Raw genomic sequence first — 11,851 nt, forward strand, 5'->3', positions numbered from 1 at the left:
AAACTGTTGTGAAATGCTCAGCTCCTGGGTGTTTAGCTGTAGGTGACCCAACATGGGGAAAATATTCATCTGCAGTTAGCGAGGAAGGGGCTGGAAAAAACCCAAACCACTTGCTTTTTTAGACACTGTCAGTTGATACTGTGTGTCGGCTGGCACTCTGCCCAGTGCCTTTGGAATCACCTTGAACATGCTTTTGTGGTTTAAACCATAAAACTTAGGGAATTACACAGCAGATCCAATGCTAGAGGCTTAGATTACTGAGCATCTTTAGAAACACTATGAAAAATATCCAGCAGTCTGTCTTCATGTAAAACACAGAGGAGAGAGGGAGGGGAGGTCTGGGTGAAGGGTAAATGCTGCACTCATGTGGGGAAAATGAGCAACGCCCCAATGCTTTTTTCCTTTGAAGTCTTCTTCTTTGGTGGATCATGGCACTGGCATCAATAGTGCTGCACTACTGCCTTTTGAATCCCCTTCCTTTTCCTCTTCTTTTTCTCCAGGGTCTTTCTTTTTGGAGTCATATGACAGGACATGCGCACCACCGTGTGCTGAGTTCGTGTGCCCATCGGTGGCTCATCACGCTGCTGTCAAATTCAGTTTGAAATACAACTGCTCAAACAAAAATCAGAAAATAATCACACTAATCACCACCAATAAAAAGATGACATTATTTGCTTGTAAAGCAGCCGAATTAACATTAACATTTCCACAGATGGTTGTTTTTCAAATGTTTATAAAAATGAATTATTATGATAACTATTGCAATACTTCAGTACTTCTCTTTTTAAAGTATGACTTTTATTTGCAACAGAATATTTTACGATATTAGTAATAATAATTTAACGGACTTCAAGCACCCGTGCACTTCCTTCCGCCCAGTTGTTGTTTTTTTTCAACTCGGCTTTGGAGTTGCGATATTTCCGACGATACATGAACGCGCCGAGTGAAGCACTTCGGACGGTGGAAGCTGTGAAGGAATCCAGAAGTTCCTGGTGCCAAGTTTACATACCCGACAAGAAGGAGGAGTTGCGAGGTCATCTCTTTTAACAACAAGGAGGGTTAACAGTAAGTAGTTACTCCCTTTATAAGTATCTCTCTCCCAATCCTGCGTAGATGTTTGACTTGATATTAAGTAGCTGACAGGAAACGCGGAACTAGCTAACTAGCAAGCTAGCAACATATCAGCTAGGTTAAGCGAGTTGTCCCCCCGGATCCTGGCTGATACTTCCCAGCAACTTTTCTGACAATGTAAGAGAACTCGAATTTTCTTCAGATTACATTTGGGCACTGTTTTTGAAATTCAAAAAGTTTTATACGTGTGTTTGGGGACTTTAGTCACAGCTGTGGCGTCTTGGGTGTGGAGGGACTGCTGCTGTTGCTTTCATTGTTTAGGGTTCATGTGTCTCATTCAGCCATAACGTCACCTGCTTCTCAAGTGACTCATGTTAAATAGTTGCCCAGTAGTCCTAAACTTCATTCAGCTGCTTGTAATATAATCGAGGTCAAGTACGTGTGTTTGAGAGTGGGAGAGAGAGTATAAACCTTTGTGTATTTACATACAACGAAGGAAATGTCCGACGACATGTCTTGTAATATAGCCGTTCAGTTATGACTGGCAACATGCTTTTGTCCCGAATTCGGAGGTGTTATTTGTCAGCACCCAGTGATCCAGGCTCATTTCTGGATCTCTGGATCAACAACTAATTTCTTAGCAAAAAGGAATAAACTATTTTGATAATAAATATGTGTATTTTTAATCAGTAATTAAACCCTCTGTTATTTGAGCTTGTATCACAGGAAACTAATTAGTTTTGATTTATTGATTGAACACAAAACATTTAGAGATTGTCATTTTGAGATTTCTGAAACACTGATTGAACATTTTTCACCAATTTGTGACAAGTTATGATCCAAGCAATCGATTGATCAAATTAAAAAAACAATCAACAGGTTAATCAATATTAAACATAAACTAGTGTCTGCCCTACCTGACTCCAAGTTATTCAGAATTAATTTAAAAGCATCAAAGCCGAAAGAGTAGGAAAGTAGAATTACTTCTTTCCCAGTTCAGTACAGACTTTTGGAAATGAATCTTTGGCACAAAGTCCATCATTTCTTCTTTTTTTTGAAAAATGTATGTCCCTAGAAGAGGAGGTTGTAGTACCTAATGGGGAGAAATAGAAGCAGAAGAAGGAGGCAGTAATGTAATATTATGGGTGCTAACTGCCGTAAAAGACCATAAATAAATGGGTAAGAGGTGAAAAACCAAGATGGCCTTGTTGATAATAAAACATATGCCAGTATATTGTGCTTTTAGAAATAAACACTAACAGTTTATGTTGTTCTTTCTGTACCCTACAGCAAGATGTCATGTGCTTTTTTACACACAGGTCAGCATTATCAGTCAGCCACCTCCAGTCATTCTTATCTAAAACACATCACTTTCAACCACAATAAATGTTTTTTATCATTTAGGAGCTGAAATATATGAACATTTTGGACCACACTATACCTCTTAAGTTTAAATGTTAAAAAAGATAAAGAAGGGGAATGTGAACACTGTCTGAAGGGAATAAGATAAGACGTCAGCGTGTGTGTGTGTGTCAGAGAAAGAGACACTCTCAGATCTGGAGGAACAGGTTTGGGTAGAAGAACGAGAAATGTGCTTCCCTGTAGGAGTTGTTGTGTTGGCCACTTGCTGTTGGTGCTGTGAGGAAACTACAATATGAATAGGTAGGTCTTGTTGAACAATCTTGTAGCTGTGAATTCATGTGCTGTGGCGTCACAGTCTTGTCTTGCCACCGTGACTTGCAAGTGGTGTGGGAACAGGGCTGACTGTAAGGTTATTTTATTGGGGAATGGAAAATACAGCGGTCACTAGTGTGACCCGTCAGTGTAACCTTGTAATCACTCTCACTAGTGAGATACATTGATACCAAGCTTCTGAAAGATCTGCCATACTGTAGCTTATACTTTAGTGTGACATATTAATCTACTCTTGTGTGAAATATATGTACGCGAGTCCTGTTCCTGCAATAAACTCACATCAGCATCTTGCCAAGTTCAATAATCGGTTAGAAAAAGCAGTCAAGCCTGTGAACCAAGTGCCCTCCTGTTCAAAGAAGGGGAAAAAATGCAGAGACTACAACATTAAAATGTCTAATCTGTCTGCCAAGTAGATTATCCATTTTCCCTGTGTTGTTTTTTACTCAGGATGTTTAATTCCTGTAGGTTTGAAAGGGAACTCGAAGATCAGGGGTTATTTTGCAAAACAGGAAAGTGACACTCGATCTTTAAAGGAAAGGAAGAGGACAGGAGAGGTGAGGAACTAAAGGAAAGCAGCATTTCATGAATGTTGGACTTTAAAAATGGCACACTTGTACATGTTCACCTGGCTCTGTCCTTGACAGAATTTGATTTTTCAGGCTGCCATTACAACAATCATGTCATTGCATCTTGTGATGGTAGACAGCTCAAGGTCACAAATCATTGGATTTGCAGCTATTAAACCAAAGTGCTATGTACCTACGCTCGTTTTGGGATCAGAATTATCCATTTAATAAGTAAAGTATGTGTCAAATTGGTTAATTTAGAAACATACTCAGCAAAGCCACAACTGTTACTCAAGTTCTTTCCCCCACAGTTCTTCTGCTTGTCAGTTTACTTGACTCGGGCCATTAAAATGTGTTTTATGTCTCCACTGCCCACTCTGAGACCTGACTGCTGTCTAAAAGCGCTGTCCAGATTATATTACATGCTTCTTCATTTGTGCAGATCTAGAATGACTAACAAAAAATGAAGCTAGTAGAAGAAGAAGGATGTGGGAGAGCCATCAACGACACTGTGTTAGTGTGCGTTTGCTTTTTGTTTGGTCTTAAGAGATGGCTTATTTATTAGATAATTGGGGCTTGTTTTATAGTACCGTACCTGTGTATTCAGTCCTGTTTATATCTTCATGTCAGTCCCATCCTCTTCTCTTTGCCGTGCTCTGTCTGAACTGCGTTATTCATCCTTTGTGACATTTAAAATTAATTATAAAGCTTTCAGCAGCCAAACCCAATTCACTTCCTCCTGGTAGTTCACAGTTAAAGCTTCTCTGTGACACCTCTTCCCCCCTTGATCACTCTGTTCTTACGTACATATTGTGCAAGATTATGAGATCTAAATGTTGATCTGAATACAGAGTGTGCATTTAGGTGTTAAGGTGTGGATTCGGCTCAGTTCATAAATGCAGTTATCACAGTAAATCAGTAGCATTGAGCAGCCCGTGGTATTAATCTATAATTGTTTTGGAGTGAGGCAGTAACTTCTTAAGCAGTTTTCAACATGCTTTCAGGGTTTTAAGTAGGTGTAGTCTTATCCTGTTTGGTGGTTCTTCTTCCATTAGGGTATTGCACTCCATTACTGTAGCTGTAAGTAATCTAATTAGATGATATTAGTTTTATTTTTTATTATTATTATTGTATGTGATCATACCATGAATTAAAATTGAAGGAGGTCATTGTTTTATTACATTAATCGTTGTTAATGTTGTTATTGGGTTGTTGTTAACATACTGTAGGTTAGTGTAAAATCTATTTTGCACAGTTCCCTTTTACACACAGACACAGAAACCGATCCTATCCATTCCTTCCTTATTTTAATTCCTTTAATCACCTGTTAAGCATTAAGACTCAGAAAAAGGAGCCTCATTTGTTTAAGTTTTGCATGTCTTCACCTTCACAAGACTACTGAACTCCATATTTATTCTAAATCCATATTTCATTTCATTTGAGTCACATAGCTTTATGATGATGATGATGATGCTACTGAGTGACCTGTGACCTCTGATCCTCTTTCAGGCCGCAAAATATCGAGCTCGGTGCCACGGGAGGAGTCCCCAAAGCAGACGGCAGCAACATGGAAGACATGACAGTGGAACAGATAACCATGAGGGCCAACCAAGTGACTGACGAGGTACACAGTCACAGAGACAACACATACACACATTCATGCGGTTTCTCACCTGGTTCTGTAATTTCTCATTTCTCTCTTTGTAAGTTTATTCCCTGTGTGTCTTTCACTACCTGAAATGTTTAAATTTAAAAAGTGAGAAGTAAACTTTCAGGTAACGAGTATCTGATGCAAACAATTTGATCTTAAAGTCAAGTTTTACTTAACATTTCACCGCACTTAACAAATGACCCACAATCGGATGAATTAGTTTCAGATGCAAAGCAGCGTTGTACAGATAATTATGCAACTAATGCAGCTGAGAACTGAGAATATAAATGATTAAAAGAACATAATGATGACATTGTGTTGCCTGCACTGATAAACTGGCCTGTCTTATTTTAAAGTTTAGAACGTCAGCCTTTGCGTTTTTAATACACTCACGCTTAGCATCTTATTTGAATCTTTCCAGGCAAAACCTCAGCTCGTCAGGCTGCCAGGTGTAGCTCCATATTTTGAAGGAAAAACAGGAGATTTATATTAATCTTCTTATAAACATTCATCAGGCAAGAATGTAAGTGCGTTTCCTAAAATGGCAGACTCTTCATTTTAATACCCTTTTAATATCCAAAGCACATGTGCTCACAATCGGTCTATACTTTCAGTACAACTGAGTAATTGATCCGTCAGTGAAACACAAATAAGATTTGTCATTGCTGTGATCAAATAAGTATTTTAAATAGATTCGACTCAGTCGTTTAAAAACACAGACACATACGATACTTGATAGTTTAGTCAGGCATGACGGAGAAGTGAGTAAATGTGTGCTTAATTTAGTCCATACCCTGCCTGACCCTCTGATTTTGACAGTTTGCGTGTTGTCGACTATATCAAGCATTTTATTATCCATGAGGTAATTGTTTAATTCATGCTCCGGGGCATCATATGATCAGCCACCTGTTTTAAAATCTGAGTCCGATTCACCTACCGCTGCTGGGCTTGTTGTTGCTGCTGCTGCACACTCCACCCTCCTGTAATTTGTCTTTGGGGGTTTTATTATTCTTTTTTTCCCCCCCCTTCCCTCAACTGTTTTTCTTTCTCCTAATGTGTGCTTTCTCACTTAACCTGTGACCGTTTCTTGCTTCCTTCTGCTGCTGCCGCCTGTTTGACTAAGGAGATCATAAATGGAACAAGACAAGGGAGGGTCCTCCTGCTAATGCTGCTTAATACTCGTGGCTTTGGGTAAAACACAATATCTCCCCTAAGAAAAAAAAAAGAAACCCCATGGTGCATGCTTTGCAATGTGTCAGGACAACATTGGTCTTTGGTATGATAAGAAAAGAATCTTGTTGTGCAGTAATTGGCCTCAGCATTGTGTGAAAGATATTTAAAGGGATAGTTCAGGGTTGTTTTTTTTGAAGTGGGGGTGTATGAAATTTGTTGATGCCACAGTGTAAGCCCCAAACCCCCCTCACAGCAACCATTATGCTGATGGATTATACTGTGTGCATCACACTGGCTATAGGCCAGTCCCTCTCACACACTTTGTTTGTGTGACAACTCATAATCATCCTGGTACATTGCAGCTTCCAATTATGTCATCCTGTACTTAAAATCCAAACAAATGATATCATGCCATTGACTTCTTCTTCTTCTTCTTCTTCTTTTTTTTTTAATGTCACAGAACCTCAACCTGGAAAATTTGGCAAAGTCAGTGATTTTTTTTTTTCTTTGCTTAATGAGCAAAGGTCAAGGATTGTTTGAGAAATACTGTCGTGTTTGTCCACTCGCGTGACGTTCCGGCTGAGCTCAACACAGTCCTCGTGCCAATTTTATGTTTGTTTGTAACCTGCTGATAATATGTATTCAGGGCAAATACATAAAACAGGGCAGGTGAGGAATCTGGCCGCACACTTTCTCTCTCGGTAACAATAAATTAATGATGGAAACATTGGAGTCATGCCCCGAGTTGCCTCTGTGCTCTGCTCCTTTGGATGCCCAGCACAGCTATTGATATCTAATAATAGAGACACGGAGTCATAGCTCACCAGCTCACCTGAACTGACTGCATTCCACTATGCCGTCAACACTTTTGTTTTTTGTGCACGTGTGTGCGTGTCTCTACGTGCGGTTTTTGTCTCTGTGCTGATTGTTAACATTTGTGCCGGCCTTGCCCTTGTCATCTGATCAGAGCCAGTTTAGACACAGCAACTCTGCGTCTGCGTCCCGAGTCCATGCAGCCTTCTAGTTCAAAGGTTCACGAGTACAGTATGTACTGTTCACAGAATAATGTATACTTAATTAACCTATGTTCGTATGGTCTTTAAAACACTGTGGTGTGTTTTTATAACCAATATCTAAAATTATCTTCAGATGCAGCCCCTAGTCACAGTGTAAAACGGGTTTTACAGATTGGTTACAGTCTCCTCTCATCGTCTATCTTAATGAATATGGCGTTTTAATCTTCTTATCACATATCGCATCTTCCCATTTTCTTTGTCTTTGTTATCTTGCTCCCTTCCTCGCTGTCTCCTTTTCATTCCCTTCCCCTCAGTCTCTTGAGGGCCATTGTAAACCCCGATCAATTGCTTTGTTAGAATTAAGAAGACTAAGAAATTCCAAACTAATCCAAACAGAAGCCAGATAAATAAGAACTCCGGGGCGGATATAAAATCTGGTCCATCTTCCCTGACCTAAACACGACGAGCTTTGCCAACTCCTGGGAAAAATATGCGGCCACAAACAGCCGACAACACGACATATGATACAGAGAAGCTAAATCCATCTCATGTGGTGTCACATTATTTTTAAATCTGCAGTATCCTGTTGGAATAGAAGATACCATACCATGCCGTCACCAAAAACAAATACTGTATGCATGTCCATTTTTATTTGATTTGATTTGAAAGATCTCTTTCAGGTACATTTAGAGGAACGTAGAGAACGAGGAATCTGAAGTGTGACAGTATTTCAAATCAGTTTTGGTCTTAGTCCCTCATGCCCTGCACAATCCCCTTCAGCTAACACACACACACACAACTTACAGTATGTTTTCCACACTCTCAGAAATACTACTGTTTTTGTTTCTCCCACAGTCACTGGAAAGCACACGGAGGATGCTGCAGATGGCAGAGGAGGTGAGAGCTTTAACAGCCAAAAAGAGAATGTCAAAATGATAATTATAATGCATCTAGTCCTGATCGTTATTATTCTAAAACTGGCGGCTGTTTGTTGGATTGGTTCTGATTTGGAGTGAATTGTGTGTTTGCAGAGCAGACAGACCGGCACCAACACCATGGTGATGTTGGACCAGCAAGGAGGTAACTACACAACCTGTTGCAGATGCTTCTCATTGCAAGTGATTGATGATTTCTGTGCCACTGAAATCAGCCAGATGTTATTGTGGCAAAATAAAAGATCTCATGCAAATGGGATCATTTCTGTAACCTTACTATTTAGTTTTTGGGGTGGTAAGCTCTGAATAATGTCTGCAGTTTTCTCCAAAAATGGAATAAATAAATGAGAACAAACCTATTTTTCTAACACTCCTAACACTCACGCCTCCTCACACTCACATTTGTGTTAAAGTGCTAATGATGGTTTTTACCCACCTGCATTTGCACTAAGGATCACAGTTACAGTAAGTTGTTTATTTCTGGTTAGATATTTTGCCTTTCCCTTAATGTGTGAGTTCTGTCCAATTCCTATGTTCCTTGTTCAAAATGTGCATGTGTAATTATTTGTATATCAACCTGCACAGTGTTCTATTTTTGCCGCTACAATGGCCCAGTTGTTATCCCAATTTAGGAATCCCAACAGGGGTTCTTTAACAATTAATTGCATTTATTCTAAAAAAAAAAAAGAAAAAAAGGTATAAATAATAAAAAAAAAACAACGTCCGTTATTAGTGTAAAAATGTGCATGAATACAAAACAAAAGTGAGCCTGACATTGTGTGTGCCGCGTCTGTCTTTGTGTTTCAGAGCAGCTGAAGCGTGTGGAAGAAGGCATGGACCAGATCAACCAGGACATGAGACAGGCTGAGAAAAACCTCACCGATCTCTCCAAGTGCTGCGGCCTCTGTGTCTGCCCCTGTGACAGGTAACACTGTACACTCGCAGCCGCTGACAGCTCCACATCACCGGTGTGGACGCCGCGCATTAGCATTTTTGACATTTTCTCCTTTTGGTGTGTCGTCTGTTTTTGAAAAAAAAAAATTTTTTATGCAACTTTTGAAATAACTTTAAAAAAAAAACAACAACCTTATTCTCAGCGTGTTTGAACTTTGATTTGTGTATTTCTTTTGTTGCAAAGTGGAACGTGTTGTCATGATAAATTTACTACTATGACAACTACAAACGTTGGACAGCGGTGTTACAATAATCAGTTTTTACCTTTAAAAAAAACAAAAAACAAGCTGATTTGTGAAAATAGTAAAGTGAAATGTTAATAATTCCCAAAGCATCATTCATTATTCATTATGTGCAAGAAAAATCCACTGCGCTCTCAGCTGTCAAAAACCTTAAGATGACATTGTTTTGGATTAAATCAGTAGCTGTGGCACAGGGTTTTACTGCAGCCATGAAAATCTTGACTCCAGCGGTGACGTCCACCTTTCCTCGGTGACGTACTGTGGTCAGGTTGTTTGACAGCCGTACCATAAGTCTGTGTACGATAGTTGTTCCATTGTCAGGGAGGGTGCTTTGTTTCTACATGAGGTAACATCAGGGATGTCATTTTGAAATGATAAAACTCGCAGGGACAAGTCCTCAAACCCACGTAACGTCAACGCTGTTATTATCGGCATGAACGCTTCCATTAAGCGACTCTGAACTGTCAGGTGCTCTGGCTTTAACGCAGCATTAACTGGCTGTTAGTAACAGGGTGTGACAAGGAGTGTGTTTTGTGGTCAGAATTTGTGTTTCCCCTGGTTCTGGACACTTGTAAAGATATCTATGTGCATTGTGTGATACAGTGTTTGTTTTTTTTGTGCCCATGTCTGGGTTCTAAACGTGAAAAACATTCAAATCTTTTTCAAAATGCTTTCACATTGGAGAGGAGGATTCTTTGATGAGTACCAAAAAGTAAGGTAGGGGATCTTTTGAATCTGTGACTGTGTCGTAGTGATGAACGTGTAGTCAGTCCTAGGGGCTGTTCACATGCAGCGTTTTTTCTTTTTCGTACATGTGCACAAACGAGAGCGATATGGGCGTCCATTTTGATACGGCCTTTGTTTTGTTTTGTTTTTTTTTGCATTGAGATGAAAGTATCTTAATATTTTTTATTTTTGACAGGATTTTTCCCCCCCTGGAATCTTTTTCTTTGTAAATTTTAAAAAAGTTTGCCAAAAACACCTCAGCGAAGAAGGCTTCCGAGCTATTGGTGTACATGAAAAGATAAGAGTGGCGTTTTGAGTTTTTTTTTCACTCTGATTTAACTGATACGATGCAGATTCTCCTACTGTTCCCATCTGTTGTATTTTTGACGCTGCATATGAACAGCCACTCATTAGTTTCCCCCACCGGTCCAGTTTGAGTCTTTTACTTTTTGAATCCCCTGGTTTGTTTCTAATGTTTTTACTTTATTTATTTTTATTTTTTGCAGGGTGTCCTCCATCGAGCACGACTCGCAATACAAGCGCACCTGGGGTATCAGAGGCGGAGAGGGCGAGGTTGACGCGAACGGCGCAAAAGTAGTCATAAGACAACCCTCAGGCGTCGGCAACGGTCAGGCCGTGCAGACGAACACCTCGGCACCTTCGGGCCCGTACATCAAGAGGTGCAGTCCCCGCTCGTTTGTGCTTCACGTCTTTCTTTTGAGACACAGTTTTAATGAAGACGTCGTCCTTTGTCACATTTGACAAATTGGTTCACATTGAGAAGGCACTCCGTGACTAAACAAAACCTTTACTTTGGCGACACAGAGTAACCCACGATGCACGTGAGGACGAGATGGAAGAAAATCTGGACGCAGTCGGCGGCATTATTGGCAACCTGAAAACTATGGCTATGGATATGGGCTCCGAGATCGATAAGCAAAACAAACAGCTGGACCGCATCACTGACAAGGTAAGAGATTAATATGGTAATATGATTTGTATTCACTGAGGTATTTCTTTATTGATTTAGAGGGAAGTTATAAGAGGTTAACCTTGTTATCTGAGAGAGGACAAAAAGTGTTTTTTTTCTCCCTTCTGCTTTTCATCACTTTGAGCTTGATGGACACAGTGAAGCGACCCTGAGTTGCTATGAAACAACATTCTGCCAAATAGTTTCACGCCGTTTCTTTGCCTGTTAGTTGGAGGCGTTGACCCAGAAGGAAAAAAACGACTGAAGAAGCAAACGTAGAAATAAACAACGCAAGACTGTTTTATTGGTAGCTTCATAAATGCTTTCTGTAGAAAAAGGAAATGACAAGAGGTGTTTTTGATTGATGGACTAGGTTTAGTAGGTAAATGGAATTTAGTCCATTCATGTTAAAGATGTTTTAAGTTTCTATAAATGGAAGCAATTAGAAGGAAATGATGTGTCTAACTGTCCAACAGGTCACTTAAATTTAACCGGTGATTTAATTATGGCACCAGTGTGTGCAGTGCTGACTTTGACATTGTTTGGACAAGAATTGCAAGAGATATTGGTAGAAATGCGACAGGTGTGACGCTGAAAGAGCCACAAACGCAAACACAGTGCAGCACTAAAGAATTTGCTGATACATTGAGGTGTCCAGTCCATTTTCTTGGCGATACACATCACCTTGGTTACCTCCATGTTTACTCAGCAACCTCACTGTATCCCAGTAAAACACTGTCGAACCACTGGCAGGTCTGTGTGTCACAATACTCGTCCCAGTACTTTATTAATGTGTATGAAAGCTTTCAGAGTTGGTAGAGAATTGCTTGATTTTTAAAAAGGGAAGGGAAA

The 11,851-nt window shown here is 39.9% G+C and overlaps 1 protein-coding gene across 4 annotated transcripts; it reads left to right on the plus strand.

Annotated features, from left to right (window-relative positions):
• Nucleotides 1-930: 930 nt before the first annotated feature.
• Nucleotides 931-11,832, plus strand: LOC122783460 (synaptosomal-associated protein 23-like). Of its 4 annotated transcripts, none has more exons than XM_044048272.1 (8): nt 931-1,065; nt 4,842-4,956; nt 8,028-8,069; nt 8,204-8,252; nt 8,915-9,032; nt 9,988-10,020; nt 10,536-10,709; nt 10,855-11,832. In XM_044048272.1, the coding sequence occupies exons 2-8, from the start codon at nt 4,900-4,902 to the stop codon at nt 11,009-11,011; spliced, it is 630 nt and encodes a 209-aa protein (XP_043904207.1). In that variant the 5' UTR covers nt 931-1,065; nt 4,842-4,899; the 3' UTR covers nt 11,012-11,832. The 4 variants fall into 4 exon arrangements, with proteins under 4 accessions (XP_043904207.1, XP_043904205.1, XP_043904204.1 ...); XM_044048270.1 differs by lacking the exon at nt 931-1,065 and adding an exon at nt 1,090-1,248; XM_044048269.1 differs by lacking the exon at nt 931-1,065 and adding an exon at nt 2,631-2,733.
• The last annotated feature ends 19 nt before the right edge of the window (nt 11,833-11,851 follow it).

The sequence above is a fragment of the Solea senegalensis genome, linkage group LG16, assembly GCF_019176455.1.
Source record: "Solea senegalensis isolate Sse05_10M linkage group LG16, IFAPA_SoseM_1, whole genome shotgun sequence".
In the NCBI taxonomy this organism is placed as follows: Eukaryota; Metazoa; Chordata; class Actinopteri; order Pleuronectiformes; family Soleidae; genus Solea; species Solea senegalensis.

Bases quoted from the DNA above. Each gene is read 5' to 3' on its own strand.
- LOC122783460 (XM_044048269.1), top strand. The intron at 8,070-8,203 runs GTGAGAGCTTTA...GTGTGTTTGCAG, and splicing joins TGCTGCAGATGGCAGAGGAG to AGCAGACAGACCGGCACCAA. The intron at 10,021-10,535 runs GTAGGGGATCTT...TATTTTTTGCAG, and splicing joins GATGAGTACCAAAAAGTAAG to GGTGTCCTCCATCGAGCACG.